This window comes from Pelophylax lessonae, assembly GCF_965119305.1.
Source record: "Pelophylax lessonae genome assembly, chromosome: 2".
Lineage (NCBI taxonomy): Eukaryota > Metazoa > Chordata > Amphibia > Anura > Ranidae > Pelophylax > Pelophylax lessonae.
The window spans coordinates 437,092,287-437,109,576 of record NC_138769.1 but is presented as its reverse complement, the minus strand read 5'-3'; the positions used below and the strand labels follow the sequence as shown (position 1 = coordinate 437,109,576).

Sequence of the window (17,290 nt, the reverse complement as noted above, 5' to 3'; positions counted from 1 at the left end):
CAAAGAACTCTCTGTGGAACTGAAAAAAAAAAAAAAAAAAGAATTGCTGCTCTACATAAAGATGACCTAGGCTATAAGAAGATTGCCAAGACCCTGAAACCGAGCTGCAGCACGGTGGCTTTACAACTTTACATTGTAGCAAAGTGTCAGTTCAGCGTTGTCACATGAAAAGATATAATAAAATATTTACAAACATTTGAGAGGTGTACTCACTTTTGTGAGATACTGTGTGTGTATTTAGCTATATGCCTGGAGTCCAGCTTTAGAGTGATTGTAAAGGAAGTTTTTTTTTTTTTATCTTAATGCATTCTATGCATTAGGATAAAACGCCTCCTGTGTGTAGCAGCCCTCCTCATACTTACCTGAGCCCATCTATATCCAGTGATATTGCCTGGGACTCTCCTCCTCATTGGCTGAGACAGCAGCAGAGCACCATTGGCTTCTGACACACGGAGTTGCAGCTTGGCTCAGGTGCCCCCATAGCAGGCTGTTTGGGGGGGGGAGACTCGTCAGGTGGGAGGAACCCGAGAAAAGGAGGATCTGGCCTGCTCTATGCAAAACCACTACACAGAGCAGGTAAGTATGACACGTTTGTTATTTTTAAGCAGTAATTTTTAAGCAGATAGAAGTTTCCACAATAAAGACTTTCCGGTCTTGCATTCATAGCTGGCCAGGTTTTTTGGCAAGTGCTTGAGATTTAATGATATCTTAGATAACTGTGGGCAGCCGTAATCATTTTTTGCAGCCATTTATGCCTTGGGGAATTAAACTGAGAATACCAAATGTATGAATCTTTATCCATATCGCACCTATTGTATCTTACATAATATAACGTAAACAAGACATTTACTAAAATGCGAATATTGTGATTCACAAAACAATTGGGTGCTTTATTATTTCAGCCACTTGCAGGATGCAAACCAATCACCTTTACAATACAGGAATTTAGATGCATTAAAGTACCAGCATGATATTTTTAAACCATACATTCTCTTCAGTTTTATGTATTTTGTTCTAACAAAAAGAAAAAAAAAAAAAAAAAGTTAAAAATATTACCTTAAAAAATGCATTGCACAACATTTCTAAATCTGCCTTCCCTTTTATAAGCAGGTTCATTAACAATGTGCAAATAACACAGCTATTTAGACTCTGGCATTTTCATTTTAATTGAAGTCAAGTGGGTCCATTGAGGGCACAAAGTACCTTCTGTGCTGTAAACATCGAGCAATTTTCACAAAATGGGAAGCTCAACAGCAGGTTGGGAGGAAGAGACTGGGGGATACTGACAATAGGGAACAAACAGGGAGGAAGAAAAAAAAATACACAGAAAATGTGCATGCCTGTGTATATGTGGATGTATAAACACACAGACATACATACATACATACATACATACATACAAACACGCACACGCACGCACGCACACACACAGGACTGGACAAGTCCACTTATCAGTGAATTATCACAACTAAGTGAACCAATTAAAAATAATAATGCTGCCCTATTTTCTTTTCCCACTCTTGTCTGGTAAGTATATATTAGTGTATACATTTCAATGAACACGCTAAAGTAAAATGAGCGTTTTGGCATAGGTGTTGCAGACACTTTAGGGAGTAATCATACATAATGGTCACATTGAATGTGCCAAAAAACTTTTGGGAATCACTTCAACAGGAATACAGACTGAATACATGCAGTAGAATTTCCATCTTCAGCTTGTTATATATTAAATGTGTGAACATAACCAGTAGTCTGACAATATAGCTTTCTTGACACAACACAAACAGAAGGGGACTGCATTAATACATGGGATAATGTGCTCTAAAAAGGTAAGGCTAAAACCTTGATTTCTCACAGCAACATTGAATAACAGCATATTGTTTTCATTTCATATGGACTTAATTACCCTGAAGAAAGCAGCAATTACTTCTCTCTGAATATGCTTCATAAGATATTATATACTACAACACCATCTCCCCACCAAAGTCTTCATTCAGTAGGATACTTCTGGGAAGCAAAAAAAGACCATTTCTGTTCATCTTATCTGTCTTCCTCTTCATAAATCCAAACAATTGGTCTGCAAAACGGTGACAACCATTTGCCCCTCTGCTAGATGTCTTCTGGAGAAGAAACCAAATGACCAGCATTTTGAAACCTCCATCATTTACGCATGCAGAGAGGCGATCTGGTAGATCACGAACAGGGGGGCTGTCCTGCAAATTATGAGTCTTGCTTGCGAACAAAGCATTTCCAACTGCGGCACTGGAGTTGGGCTCAGCTTGCTGATACACTGAAGTAAGGTCCTACTTTCCCTTGCATGCTAGATAGTATCTGTATAAAACCTCAAGCAAAGTGAAGCAGCTGGCAGCAGATTCAGGTGAACCGAGGCATCTCGCACTGCTCGCAACGGTTTAGTGCTGGGTGATTGAGAAAAGTACAGCTATTGCAATTCCATGGAGACCCTTCAAAATCTTCATCTCTTGCTTTTCTGTGGTTGGGTCTGTGCCGATGAGCTGGAAAATAGACACATTTTCAATTAGCTCTCAATGAATTCAAGATTCACGGAAATGTCTCAATATTGTAAAACAACTTTCAAAGGAAAGATCAGAATTTGCAGCTCCAATCAGTGGCTTATTTTCTTTAAAGGCCACTTACCCTCTTCTAGCTTCTCTACCTAGTGTTCGCAGCCTGGAGCAAGCTTGTGGGGTGGGAGTTAATATGTATTTTTACTTTTGCAGCCAAACTGGCATAAAACCTACTTATTTGTTACATCTTCTTAATCACATAGCATAACTAAAAAATAATTAGCAATTGCTGCTTACTTATTTAACTGCCTAAGGTGTACCTATCCTATTTAACCACTTTAGCCCCGCCTCAGATAGATTTACTGCGGCACTCTGCCGCTTACAGGCAAAGCGACATAGACCTACGTCGCTCGCCCCCGAGACTGTAGGGGGCAAGCGCGCGCCGCCGGCGCACTCCCGCCAGCGGCACGCTCCTGCCCCCGCTCGTTCCCTGGGGAGCCAGCGCGTGTGCCCGGCGGCTCCGATGGCTGCCGGCCACTCACGATCTCCCGCAGGAGAGGGAGAAGACAGACAGCTGATGTAAACACAGCCCTCTGTCATTCTCCCTGAAGTAAGCACAGAGGCTATGCGATCCTGCTATATATCACGCCCCTAGGGACACATTTAACCCCTTGATCACCAATAAAGTTAACCCCTTCCGTGCCATTTTTACAGTAACAGTGCATATTTATAGCACTGATTACTGTAGTAATGTCAGTGGTACCCCCAAAAGTGTCAAAAATGTCAGTCAGGGGTCCAATCTGTCCACCACCATGTCGCAGTCCCGCAAAAAAAAAAAAAAAAAAAAAAAAAAAAAAAAAACGCAGATCGCCGCCATTACTAGTTAAAAAAAAAATAAAAAAATAATAAAAAGGACATAAATCGTTCCCGTAGTTAGTAAACGCAATAACTTTTGCCCAAACCAATCAAATTACGATTTTTTTTTACCAAAAATATGTAGCAGAAAACAAATTGGCCAAAAATGTTAAAAAAATTTAGATTTTTAAATTTTTTTTGAGAATTTTATATAAAAAAAATGTGAAAAATATTGTTATTTTTTCAAAATTATCGCTCTTTTTTTGTTTATAGCACAAAAAATAAAAATTGCACAGGTGATCAAATACCACCAAAATAAAGCTCTGTTTATGGGAAAAAAAGGACGTCAATTTAATTTGGGTACAGCGTCGCACGACTGCGCAATTGTCCGTTAAAATCACGCATTGCCGAATCGCAAAATAGGGCCTGGTCATTGAGCAGCCAAATCCTCCGGGGCTAAAGTCATTAATGTTAACTGCTTCCAGACTGCCCGCCGCACATTTACTGTGGCAGGCTGGCCCTCCTGCGGGAACCAGCATTGCCCAAAGTCGGTCGCGCGCTTGGTGCTGGGGGGTGAGCACGCACTGCCGACGGCGCGCTCCCGCCCTCACTAGGCAGCGGGGATGACGATGCATGGGGCCAGTGGCTGCGATAGCCCACGGGCACACGCGATCGTTCCCCGCTGAGAGAGAAGAATGGTCAGCTGTTGTAACACAGCTGACCGTTCTTCTCTTTGAAATGATCAGAGCGCCTGTGATCCTTCTATATAGGATCACAGGTCTCTATGGTCATTTGACAAGCCCTCCCCCCACAGTTAGTAAACACTATAGGGGTGCTATCAGTCAAGAGACTGCTGCGACTCTAACCCAAGCCCGGTTGTATGCGACCCTGCAAGACATTTAACTCTTGCAGCCTCTGTCCGTAAAGGCGCTGTCACGGTTGACCTAGCGTGTGAGCGGTGGTCTGCACGTGCTCGCTGGCTGGGCTGGGGGGGAACCACTGGATCTAGATTATCCAGCCCACCGCCCAGCCCAGCAGTTGATTGTAGATCTCCTGGGAGGAAAAAAACAAAAAAGATGTAAGGAAGGAGAAAAAACTGCTAGGACCAGAGATCCCAGCCGGGAGCATTGGTCCTTACTCCTGACTAGTAAGAATAGAACTGATTACCTAGAGCAGAGAGGGGGGTTATATACCAAGCTTAAGACGGCCCATGGGCGTAGTCAGGCATTTTTTGTTCTGCCTAGTCCTACTGGAGGAGGCAATATAACCTAGAAGATATGATTTATAGAGCACTGTGTCCGTCGATGGACGAAAGAGAAATAATTTTTAGGTATGCAACGTGAATGGAACACATACCTTACGTATTTGTGGGGGGGGGGGAGGGGGATTTTTTGGAAATGGAAATGGAATTTAGGACTTTTCTGACTGGAAACACTGCACACTTGTTCAGTTCTGCTATTGAAAATTAGCCAAAAAAAATTACTTCCTTGGGGTTTGAGCAAAGAGAAACTTGGCTCCTATACTTCTATCCAGGTATGCTCTCCTGAAAGCCCATTTATGCTTTGTGTGCTATGGTACTGTAGTGCACTCCAACATGATGAGTGTGCACATTGCCATTTATTTTGATTGGCACTCTAACACATTTACACAATGTAACTGTGGTACAGTACACACAATATAGGTTGTGGTGAGCTGCAGTAAAAAGAAAATACAGCACAGCCATGTCATTCATTTAGAGATCTGTGACTGAATGAACTGTCTGCCAAGACTTTTAGCGATCAACAAAACACAAGTGCAGTAATTACAGTACCTCCAGCTCAGTAACTGAAAGTCCAAACCTTGGTACAGACCAGAGCTGAAGAAAAAATATCTGCAGGAGACTGCGCACTGTACCAGTCATCCATACTGCTATGGGGGTACAGAGGACAGTACTAATGGGGAAGGGTCGACAGAAGACACTGTTTTGGGGGCACAGGACACTTCTATAAGGGGAGGGGCAGAGGAAACTATAATGGGGGGGGGAAGGGGGCAGAGGACACTACATGAGGGGGTTTGTAAAGGGGCGCAAAAGACACTACAATAGGGGGGTGATGTAAAGGGGCACAGAGGACACTGTTATGGGGGGCAGAGGGGCAAAAGACACTACAATGGGGGTGATGTGAAGGGGGCCAGAGGACACTATGCTGTGTTTGCAGTGGGAGCTTTATGGTTATTTTTTTTTTTATTTTAAAGGGCAACCCCCCCCCCCCCCGATATCTGATTTAATCTAGGTTATCCAAAGGTTGGATAACCCAGAGCTAGAAGGAACAAAGTGTGCAGTTTTTTAGATATTTATGGCATTTTTCTATGTTTTGGGAAGCCATTTAAGAAGTTATTTTTCAAGCACTTTATTTTTCTCAGTTGTTTACTTTCATGGTTTAAAATTTTAATAAAGATGTTCAGTTTATACTAGGATTTGTGTAGAAATTGTGTTGATTTTTCAAAACTTTAAAATGTACAGAATATCGGCACCGATCGGCCTGAAAGAACGATGTCGGCCTATCCCTAACACTTGACCAGTTAAGATTTTGTCTTGGGAACAAGAAGCAGGAGCAGAAATGTGTCTGGACTCCTACTATAACAAAGTTATGTAATGCTGAACATTATTTGCAGGGTTACATATTTAATATGTGGCAAGTCTATCAAATCTGTCTATCATGCCAACATGCGGATATGAGTTTTTCAGTTTTACAACCTGGAATTAATGTGGATTTAGCTGAAATGCTAACCATTTAATTAACTTGGCACTGTGATGAATCATTTTTTTTGTGATATGTTCCACTAGAGCTGAAATCTGGGCTAAATACAAATGTCTACAAGAGCCATGTGTTTTCATGCTTGAATCTGGGTGTCCTTTGTGTATTTTTTCCAGATCTGTGCAGTAATCCAGCATGAAACAACTCTTGTACTTTGCCTCTGTGCAGGAGCATCTTGCAATACAGACCGGTCACTACTGCTCTATCTGTGCAGTGTAAATGGTTTTGTATCCACCCCCCTGTAGTTTTCTTTTTTTAAACAATACATTTTATTGAAAAAGTGGAAAAACAGACATATTTGTCCGCAGACATACAAAAAGCAAAAAAACATCAAGACCAATATAGTACAATAGGTAGGCTTACCCAGGTTAGTGTTAGGGCTGAAACAACCAAACAACATTATCTATTATGAAAATAGTTGTCAACTATTTTCATATTCGATAAGTTGGTATGCATACAGAATGCATTTTTTGGTTTACATATCAAAAATTACAGTGCAGCAGACATATCTCAGTGTATCATCCATAGATGTCAATAAGTGTCAGAGAACTTGAGAATGTGAGTGTGTGAGGAGCAAAGCCCTGTGGGACATGTAGTGCTGGGCAGGAGTAGGAAGTGAGTGGTTCTAAAAGGCAGACGTTTTTTAACCTTGCTATAGGGGCACTCTATACTATAGTTTGCAGCTTGCTATAGGTGCACTCTAAAGGCAGGAGGAGCCAAATAATGCCGGTGGGGGGAGGCAAAATAATTCAATTTTAGTCTTCTCCATGTGGTCTCATAATCTTAAACACACCTTGAAGGTGATCAGATGAGACTAAAATTAAATTTTTTGGCCTAGGTGGTAATATCCTGTTAATGAGGTTTTTCTCTGCAGCAGGGACTGGAGCGATTGTCAGGATAGAAGGAAAAATGGAGGAAAAAAACTATCAAATTCTTGAGGAAAATCTGCTGCCCTCGGCCAGAAAGTTGTCAATGGGAAGAAGGTTTACCTTCCAACATGACAATGACCCAAAGCACAAAGCAAGAAATTACCACACCGTGTCATTGCATGGCCTAGTAAGAGCCCAGACTTAAATCCTATTGAAAATCTGTGGAATGACCTGAAGACTTCAGTCCACAAACGGTCACCATCAAATTTAACTGAACTAGAGCAATTCTGCAAAGAAGAGTGGGCAAATATTGCAAGGTCTAGATGGGTAAGTAGATTAGCAGAGACATATCCCAACAGACTAAGTAAACAAGGAAGATCGCTGTTCTGCAAGGGGACAAGATGGAGCTCTTGTGTTCCTGCTAAGCAGGAACCAGGATCTCGGTCTTCTCCCAATCAGTGCAACCCCCCCCCACAGTTACTAAGCACCCTCTAGGGACACACCGAACCCTTTGATCACCCCTGATGTTAACCCCTTCCCTGCCAGTGTCATTAGTGCAGTGACAGTGTATTTTTTTTCTTTTTTTAGCATTGATCACTGTAATATCGTCACTGGTCCCCAAAAAGTGTCAGGTAGATGTCCGATTTGTACGCCCCAATGTCGCAGTCCCGCCAAAAATCGCTGATTGCTGCCATTACTAGTAGAAAAATAAATAAAAATTCCATTAAAATATTGGATCTTTGTATACGCTTTTTTTTTTACCAAAAATATTTGGCAGAACACATATTGGCCAAAATTATTGAAAAATGTTGTTTTTCTTTATTGGCTGTGTTATTATTGTAAAAAATAAAAACTGCAGAGGTGAAAATAAAGCTCTATTTGTGGGGGGAAAAAAAAAAAAAAAGGACATTTTTTAAAAAAAAGGACAATTTTATTTGGGTACAGCATCGCACAACCGCGCAATTGTCAGTTAAAGTAATGCAGTGCCGCTTAGCAGGGGGGGAAACCTTCCAGAGCTGAAGTGATTAAAGTTGTATGGAAGGCGGATCGATGTCAGACCAAAACCGCAGGGTAAAGTCGAACAGTTGTGCGATTTTTGTGTCGCACCAGTGTGAACCAGGCCTAAAGAGATGTGCTATTGTAGCAGTACATAAAAAATGGTTCCAATTCTATCACCTAAGAATTAAAAATGAGCCTTAAGTGGGAACAGGATTACAAAATCTAGAAGACTGGAAAAACCCTGCTTTGTGTGACATCTCAACTTCTTCTGTGATAGAGGCAGAAGTTGGCAGAAACCCTCACGATGAGGAAAACATGAGGATTTCTGTAAAAAGGTAAGGCTGGCAAAGGAACTTCAGGGTAAGGTATCACAGTAGCCTTGGCCTACAACTGTATCAGGTTAGCATGGGCCAAAATGTATCTGAATGTTTATAGCTGATGAAGGCAGAACATATTGTCAGCAGTAAGAGCTCTTCATTATACTTCATACATAATCATTTCACTACTCTCATTTGCCCTGTTGGGCTGGTGTGTACTGAAACAAATTTAGTTTTCCCCTTTTACTTAAAGTGAAACTTTACACATAAGTTAATAAAAATAATGTTCTTTATCAAAGAACATACATTCCACATGAATAATTATGCCAATAACCAAAATTAAGGCATGCTGTAAATTGCCTCCAGCGTTGGTACTGTTACTTTTGAGTGAGGCTACAATTTTGCTGAAGGCCAGAGCCCAATGAACAGCAGTAAGTCTTTAGGCTTCCAGCAGATCAGCCTCTACAAATTCTGCCCAGTGCCTAAAAATAGAGAGCAACTGAGAGACCGTGTATTACTGGATTATAAACAGTATAGGCACCTATTTTTTATGTTTTACATAGCTATACCTGCAAAATAGCCAACCTGAAGTAATCTAGCAGGACATCATTTTCGGCCTAAAATTCCACTTTAATAAATCCTAGGTGAGAGTAAAAAGCAGCAGGATACATACCAATATCCCCAGCACCAGGATTTGGAATATCAGGGGGCTCAGGTTTTTTATTTGAGGTCACACTGATTCTTCTTGCTTTTCTTTCAACTGATGATTCAGATGAATCTGAACAAAAACATACAAAAAGATACGTTACACTAAACACAATGCAACAATAATATTTTTATAGTTTTTTTTTTTTTTCAAAAAACCAAGATACCACTATTTTCTGACTTGTTTCTAGAATTGGAAGTTTAACCACTTGCCGACCGCTCACATGGAGCGTACTGCGGCAAAGTGACTCCTCCCCCTGTAGGCGGCGCTCCTGCTGTTTTCATTCACAGCGGGAGTCGGGCCAGGGGAGGAGCAGCGGCGATCGCCGCTGCTCTGCCCCGATCGTCGGGGAATCTAGTTTGGAGATCCGCCCGCCTGTGTAAACAGAGCGGGTGGATCTTCATAGTGACAGGGACTGACAGATCGGAGTGTTCAGCATAGCTGGACATCCGATCGGTCCTTCTGTCACTCAGTCACCTCCCCCCCCACACGTCAGTAAGCACCAGGCATACATTAACCCCTCCCTCTCCAATAAAATTAACCCCTTCACTGCCAGTGTCATTTTTACAGTAACAGTGCATATATATAGCACTGATTACTGCAGTAATGTCACTGGTACCCCCAAAAGTGTCAAAAATGTCAGTCAAGGGTCCGATCTGTCCGCCGCAATGTCGCAGTCCCGCAAAAAAAAAAAAAAAAAAAAATCGCAGATCGCCGCCATTACGCGTTAAAAAAAAAAAAACACCAAAAATGACAGAAATCTTTCCCTTAGTTAGTAAACGCAATAACTTTTGCGCAAACCAATCAAAATACGCTTATTGCGATTTTTTTTACCAAACATAGGTAGCAGAAAACAAATTGGCCAAAAATTTAAAAAAAAATTGATTTTTACATTTTTTGGGGGGGAATTTCATATAAAAAAAATGTTAAAAATATTGTTATTTTTTCAAAATAAACGCTCTTTTTTTGTTTATAGCGCAAAAAGTAAAAATCGCACAGGTGATCAAAGAGCACCAAAAGAAAGCTCTGTTTGTGGGAAAAAAAGGACGTAAATTTTGTTTAAGTACGGCGTCGCACGACCGCGCAATTGTCAGTTAAAGTTGCACAGCGCCGAATCGCAAAAAGTGGCCTGGACGGAAGACAGCAAAATCCTCCGGTGGTCAAGTGGTTAAAGTAACAATAAAAGGCAATTTATGTTACATTTTTTTGTGTGTTTTGGATAAAATGAAGAGTAAATAGCTGTCTGCATCCCAGATAGGGAAATTCATTTCCGCTTTGTCCTGGTGATTAACCTCACTGAAAATCCCCAAATTTGGTAACCAGGACAAAAAGGTATAAATCTTCAAGTGGGGACACCAGTTCTGGTGACTACCAGGGATTTCCCTCAATCTGGGGAGATTTTATCTCACTTTCTATTGTTGCTATAAAAGTGAAGGGAGATTTCCCCAATAGGACATAGATGGAAACAATAAAATTTGCCTTCAGTTCTACTTTAAAACCCAACATTCACAATAGTCTAAATATTTAATTAAGACTATGAGCACATTAGTTTCTTTCCCATCATCTTTTCTGCATTTTTTTTTGTCTTATAAAGCAGTGATCCTCAACTCCAGTCCTCAGGGCCCACTAACAGGCCAGATTTTAAGTATTACCTTGGGGAGATGCTGACTAGAGTACTGCAATCACTGAGCAGCAAATTATATCACCTGGGATGTATTTCAGTTATCTTGCAAACCTGGCCTGTTAGTGGGCCCTGTAGGCCAGGGTTGAGGACCACTGTTTTAACCACTTGCCGACCGCCGCACGACTATCTACGTCGGCGGTCAGCCCCTCACAGGCAAAGTGACGTAGGGCTACGTCACTAGCTTGTGAGGGTCTAGGGAGCGAGCGCGCGCGCCCCCGGAGGCGCGCTCCCGCTCCCGAGTGGTCACGGACCCCCCCGCGCGTGTGACCGGCGGACCCGATGTCCGCCGGCCACTCTGCGATCGGCGGGGGAGAGGGAGAATGTCAGGCAGCTTGTGTAAACAAGCCACCTGTCATTCTCCCCGGTGTATGAGAGCTGATCATCTGGATCTACTATGTAGATCCGTTGATCAGTCTGCATACAGCTGAAGCCCCAGCCAATCACAGTTAGAATCACGCCCCTAGGGACACACACAGCCCCTCCCTCTCAAATAAAGTTAACCCCTTCACTACCAGTGTATTTTTACAGTAACAGTGCATATATATAGCACTGATTACTGTAGAAATGTCACTGGTAGTGAAGGGGTTAACAAAAATCTTTCCCTTAGTTAGTAAACACAATAACTTTTGCGCAAACCAATCAAAATACGCTTTTTGCGATTTTTTTACCAAACATAGGTAGCATAAAACAAATTGGCCGAAAATTTTAAAAAATTTTGATTTTTACATTTTTTTTGGGGGGAATTTCATATAAAAAAAGGGAAAAATATTGCTATTTTTGCAAAATGGACGCTCTTTTTTTGTTTATAGCGCGTGATCAAAAAATCGCACAGGTGATCAAATACCGCCAAAAGAAAGCTCTGTTTGTGGGAAAAAAAAGGACGCCAAATTCGTTTAGGTACAGCGTCGCACGACCGCGCAATTCTCCGTTAAAGTCACGCAGTGCCGAATCGCAAAATACCCCCTGGTCGGAATGGGGGTAAAATCTTCCGGGGCTTAAGTGGATAAAGTACACAAAACAAAAAAAGGTGTCTTTTAGCAGTGAAACGTGCTTGGAATTTACCCTCTTAAAAATTTTCCAGATTTTGTCATGTTACAACCAAAAACCTAAATTTATTTTATTGGGGTTTTATGTGATAGGCCAACACAAAAAGTGGCACATAATCACAGTGTGCCACCCGACACTGCATTCTCCCCTGATCACCCAGCAAAAGCAAGCAACTATACAAATTAGCGCCACACGGTATGTGCACCCTCCTGGGTGGGGATCTGGCGGAAGGGAGTGTTATCTGCTGTACGCAAATGAAGAGGGGGGGAGAGAGAGAGAGAGAGAGAGAGAGAGAGAGAGAGTGAAGGGGGGGGGGGAGAGAGAGAGAGAGTGAAGGGGGGGAGAGAGAGAGAGAGAGAGAGAGAGAGAGAGAGAGAGAGAGAGAGAGAAGTGAAGGGGGGGGAGAGAGTGAAGGGGGGGGGGAGAGAGTGAAGGGGGGGGAGAGAGAGAGAGAGTGAAGGGGGGAGAGAGAGAGAGAGTGAAGGGGGGGAGAGAGAGAGAGAGAGAGAGAGAGAGAGAGAGAGAGAGAGAGTGAAGGGGGGGGGGGAGAGAGATATAGAGAGTGAAGGGGGGGAGAGAGAGAGAGAGAGAGTGAAGGGGGGAGAGAGAGAGAGAGAGAGTGAAGGGGGGGAGAGAGAGAGAGAGAGAGTGAAGGGGGGGGGAGAGAGAGAGAGAGAGTGAAGGGGGGGAGAGAGAGAGAGAGTGAAGGGGGGGAGAGAGAGAGAGAGAGAGTGAAGGGGGGAGAGAGAGAGAGAGAGAGTGAAGGGGGGGGAGAGAGAGAGAGAGAGAGTGAAGGGGGGAGAGAGAGAGAGAGAGAGAGAGAGAGAGAGAGCGAGGAAGGGGGGAGGAGAGTGAGGGGGGGAGGAGAGATAGGGGGGGAGGAGAGAGAGGGGGAGGAGAGAGAGTGGGGAGGAGGGGAGAGAGTGGGGGAGGAGGGGAGAGAGTGGGGAGGAGGGGAGAGAGGGGGAGGAGGGGGAGAGGGGGGAGGAGGGGAGAGAGGGGGGAGGAGGGGAGAAAGGGGGGAGGAGAAGGGGGAAGGAGGGGAGAAAGGGGGAAGGAGGGGAGAAAGGGGGAAGGAGGGGAGAAAGGGGGAGGAGGGGAGAAAGGGGGAGAGCGTGGGGGGAAAGAGAGCGTGGGGGGAAAGAGAGCGTGGGGGGAAAGAGAGCGTGGGGGGAAAGAGAGCGTGGGGGGAAAGAGAGCGTGGGGGGAAAGAGAGCGTGGGGGGAAAGAGAGCGTGGGGGGAAAGAGAGCGTGGGGGGAAAGAGAGCGTGGGGGGAAAGAGAGCGTGGGGGGAAAGAGAGCGTGGGGGGAAAGAGAGCGTGGGGGGAAAGAGAGCGTGGGGGGAAAGAGAGCGTGGGGGGGAAAGAGAGCGTGGGGGGGAAAGAGAGCGTGGGGGGGAAAGAGAGCGTGGGGGGAAAGAGAGCGTGGGGGGGAAAGAGAGCGTGGGGGGGAAAGAGAGCGTGGGGGGGAAAGAGAGCGTGGGGGGGAAAGAGAGCGTGGGGGGGAAAGAGAGCGTGGGGGGGAAAGAGAGCGTGGAGGGGGGAAAGAGAGCGTGGGGGGGAAAGAGAGCGTGGGGGGGAAAGAGAGCGTGGGGGGAAAGAGAGCGTGGGGGGAAAGAGAGCGTGGGGGGAAAGAGAGCGTGGGGGGAAAGAGCGTGGGGGAAGAGAGCGTGGGGGAAAGAGCGTGGGGAGGGGGGGGAGAGTGTGGGGAGGGGGGGGGAGAGAGTGTGGGGAGGGGGGGGAGAGAGTGGGGAGGGGGGGAGAGAGTGGGGAGGGGGGGGAGAGAGTGGGGAGGGGGAGAGAGTGAGGAGGGGAGGGGTAACACAAGTAGTACTGAAGTTGGTGAGTAGAGAAGGGAGCACGTGAGCGAGCAGAGGTGCCATTTTCTGGGCTGCCAACTTTGAGCCCTGGTGATCTCCCTTCCTGTGTATTCAAGACTCAACCTCCTCTGTTGCATGTCAGCCTGCCCCATCCCCTTGCTTCATGTCAGACTTTTTACACTCCACTTTGCCAGCTGTTTGCCCATTGCTGCACTTAGATGGCACTTCCCTGTCTTTTTATACTGGGTCAACACAGGAGCGGTGGGGGTAACTGTATACAATTGGGATAGGAGTTTCACCGCATTCCTGTTGAAAACATATACGATTCTTTGCAGTGTGATTTGAGCCCATTCTATTTGTATGGCCTCAAATCACACCGCAAAGGTATTGGTACTTGGTATTGGCGAGTACTTGACCAAAAGTATCGGTACTCGCACTTGCCGGTAAAAAACTGGTATCGGTGCATCTCTAGTTTTAACCAATCATTACTCTATATATAACAAAAAGAATTGCCTTTAGATATACTTTACCTACAATCTCAATATATAGCACCCTAAAAAAATGTCCATGTATAAAAAAAACAATAATTAACCACAGAGTTTATAGATATGCCAATATTGAACTATCACAGAATTTAACACATTTACAGTAAAACCTTGGACTGCGAGTAACTTGGTCTGCGAGTGTTTTTCAAGACCAGCAAATTTTTTTTTTACAAATTTTAACTTGATAAACGACCGAGGTCTTGCAATATGAGTAGGGTCACACCCCATTTTTAGTCAGAAAGCTGTCTTAAATAGCACTACTGAAGTCGCTCTGACTTTAGAAAAGCTTCCTGTACTACTCTTCAAGGCAACTACTATCCGACTAGTGCTCATAAACTTTAAGGAAGGCTTGTGAAAAAAAAAAAAAAGCTCAAAGAAGCTCAATAAAACAAGACGACAAAAAGCACAAGCTTTTTCAAGCTGAAATAAAAGCTCAAATGCCTGTAAAAGCAGCTTTTTTTGAGCTGCAGTGTGCATGAGGTCTAAGTTGGATCCTCATCCTAACTGATGTGATTTGGATCTGACATTAAAGGAAGATTACCCAGGCATTCCCTGAAGTTGCCTTGAAGTCACATTGCCATGATCTTTTAATATGGACTATAGACTGAAGGACTTATAAATAAATGGTTGTGGAACAAATCATCTGAGTTTCCATTATTTCTTATGGGAAAATTTTCTTTGATATACAAGCACATTTTTGGAACAAATTATGCTTGCAATCCAAGGTTTTACTGTAGTTCATTCTTATGAAGGCAAAAAAAAAAAAACAGTAGAAATAAAGCAGCAGGCAACTTACCTTTTTTACAAGTGTTGGGGGGTACAGCAGGACCTGGTGCTATGTTATCATAGAAGTTGCTCAAATCAAGCTTTCCCACTCCTATAAAACAAATCTGTTAACTGCAAAGTCTGAATGTGGTACATTTAGCACAAGATCCAAAATAGAAAGCCGAAACAAAAAAATCCCTATTATAAATTACTCTTGTTTTCTATGCTTAAATGTAAATTCTTAAATACACCCACTGAAGTAACCAGCCTCCGGTGATACACAGAGATGAAGCAAATCCTCTCATATAAGTTGTACCTGTTTATCTGCCCCTCTGTCCTCTATAAACTCTTAAAGCACACATTTTACACAGCATTTCTGAGCTGCAGAAGGCAGGGGGCGGGGATCTGATGTCACAGCACAGCATAGATCTGAGACTTGAATTGGAGGGAACTGACACACCCCACTCTACGAAGTCTCATAGGGAAATATGAATAGCTGAGGCTGTCAATCACTTGTATGGGTTCAGGCTGTCTCCCGATTGCTTGGTGTCCAAAACTCAGAAGGGACTCTTGCAGATAGCAGAGGAGTGAAAAAGGAGACAGAAATCACAGTGGGTGCCTTGGATCAAGGCAAGGACACGCTAGTATAGGAGGACATGATTTGTTAATTTTTCATTTCCAGAGGTTTACAACCACTTTAAAAAAAAGTAGCAACATCAGTTTGATTCTGAAGAAATGCAAGTCTTGTTGAAACACTGACCCACTAAAATAATTTTCTAATCTACAGCTCACAGTATATGTTTGTGTCTAGTGCAAAACCCACCAACTGGAGAAACTGGCTTGTCATTGGTCATTCTAACCTATCTTGGAAAAACTGAAATGTGGAGGAAAACTGGGGTACGGTATATATACATATACACACACACACACACACACACACACAGTGCCTTGAAAAAGTATTCATACCCCTTGAAATGTTCCACATTTTGTCAGGTTACAACCAAAAACATGAAAATGTATTTTGTTGGACTTTTAGGTGACAGACCAACACAAAGTAGCACATAATTGTGAAGTGGAAGGAAAATGATAGATGGTTTGCAAAGTTTTTGAGAATTAAATATCGGAAGAGTGCGGCATGCATTTGCATTCAGCCCCCATTATTTTGATACCACTAACCAAACTCTAGTGGAACCAATTGTCTTCAGAAATCACCTAATTAGTAAATAGAGTACACCTGTGTGTAATTTATTCTCACCACTTACTATAAATACAGCTGTTCTGTGAAGCTCTCAGAGGTTTGTTAGAGAACCTTAGTGAACAAACAGCATCAAAAAGGCCAATGAACACACCAGACAGGTCAGGGATAAAGTTGTGGAGAGGTTTAAAGCAGGGTTGGGATATAAAAAAAATATGCCAAGCTTTGAACATCTCACAGAGCACTGTTCAATCCATCATCCGAAAATGGAAAGAGTATGGCACAACTGCAAACCTACCAAGACATGGCCATCCACCTAAACGGGCAGGCCGGCCAGGAGAGCATTATTTAGAGAAGCAACAAAGAGGCCAATGGTAACTCCAGAGGAGCTGCAGAGATCCACAGCTCAGGTGAGAGCATGTGTCCAGAAGAAAACTATTAGTCGTACACTCCACAAATCTGTCCTTTATGGAAGAGTGGCAAGAAGAAAGTCATTGTTGAAAGAAAGCCATAGGAAGTCCCATTTGCAGTTTGCGAGAAGCCATATGGGGGACACAGAAAACATGTGGAAAAAGGTGCTCTGGTCAGATGAGACCAAAATTGAACTTTTTGGCCTAAAAGCAAAACACTGCACATCACAGAAAAAGAACACTGCACATCACCCTGAACACAACATCCCTATTGTGAAACATGGTGGTGGCAGCATCATGTTGTGGGAAAGCTTTGCTTCAGCAGGGACAGGGAAGCTAGTCAAAGTTGATGGGAAGATGGACGGAGCCAAATACAGTGCAAGACTTGACTGGGGTGGAGGTTCACCTTCCAGCAGTACAACGGCCCTAATCATACAGCCATTGCTACAATGGAATGGTAAAGACCAAAGCATATTCATGTGTTAGAATGACCCAGTCAAGTCCATATCTAAATCCAATTGAGAATCTGTGGCAAGACTTGAAAAGTGCTGTTCACAGACACTCTCCATCCAATCTGACAGAGCTTGAGCTATTTTGCAAAGAATGGGCAAAAACGTCACTGTCTAGATGTGCAAAGCTGGTAGAGACATACCCAAAAAGACTTGCAGCCGTAATTGTGGCAAAAGGTAGTGCTACAAAGTATTGACTCAGGGGGGCTGAATACAAATGCATGCCACACTTTTCACATATTTATTTGTA

The 17,290-nt window shown here is 43.5% G+C and overlaps 1 protein-coding gene across 3 annotated transcripts in view; it reads right to left on the bottom strand.

Moving 5' to 3' along the window:
• Nucleotides 1–1,511: 1,511 nt before the first annotated feature.
• Nucleotides 1,512–17,290, bottom strand: part of TAB3 (TGF-beta activated kinase 1 (MAP3K7) binding protein 3) — a 117,883-nt gene continuing 102,104 nt past the window's right edge. Inside the window, exons 6-8 of one of the 3 annotated variants that reach the window (XM_082246735.1) lie at nucleotides 14,958–15,038; nucleotides 9,034–9,138; nucleotides 1,512–2,513 (exon numbers count right to left, since the gene is read on the bottom strand). In XM_082246735.1, coding sequence (XP_082102861.1) covers nucleotides 2,374–2,513; nucleotides 9,034–9,138; nucleotides 14,958–15,038 — 326 coding nt within the window. In that variant the 3' untranslated portion in view covers nucleotides 1,512–2,373. Of the gene's footprint in view, nucleotides 2,514–9,033; nucleotides 9,139–14,953; nucleotides 15,039–17,290 lie in introns of those variants that run through there. The other 2 variants (XM_082246734.1, XM_082246733.1) reach the window with 2 other exon arrangements.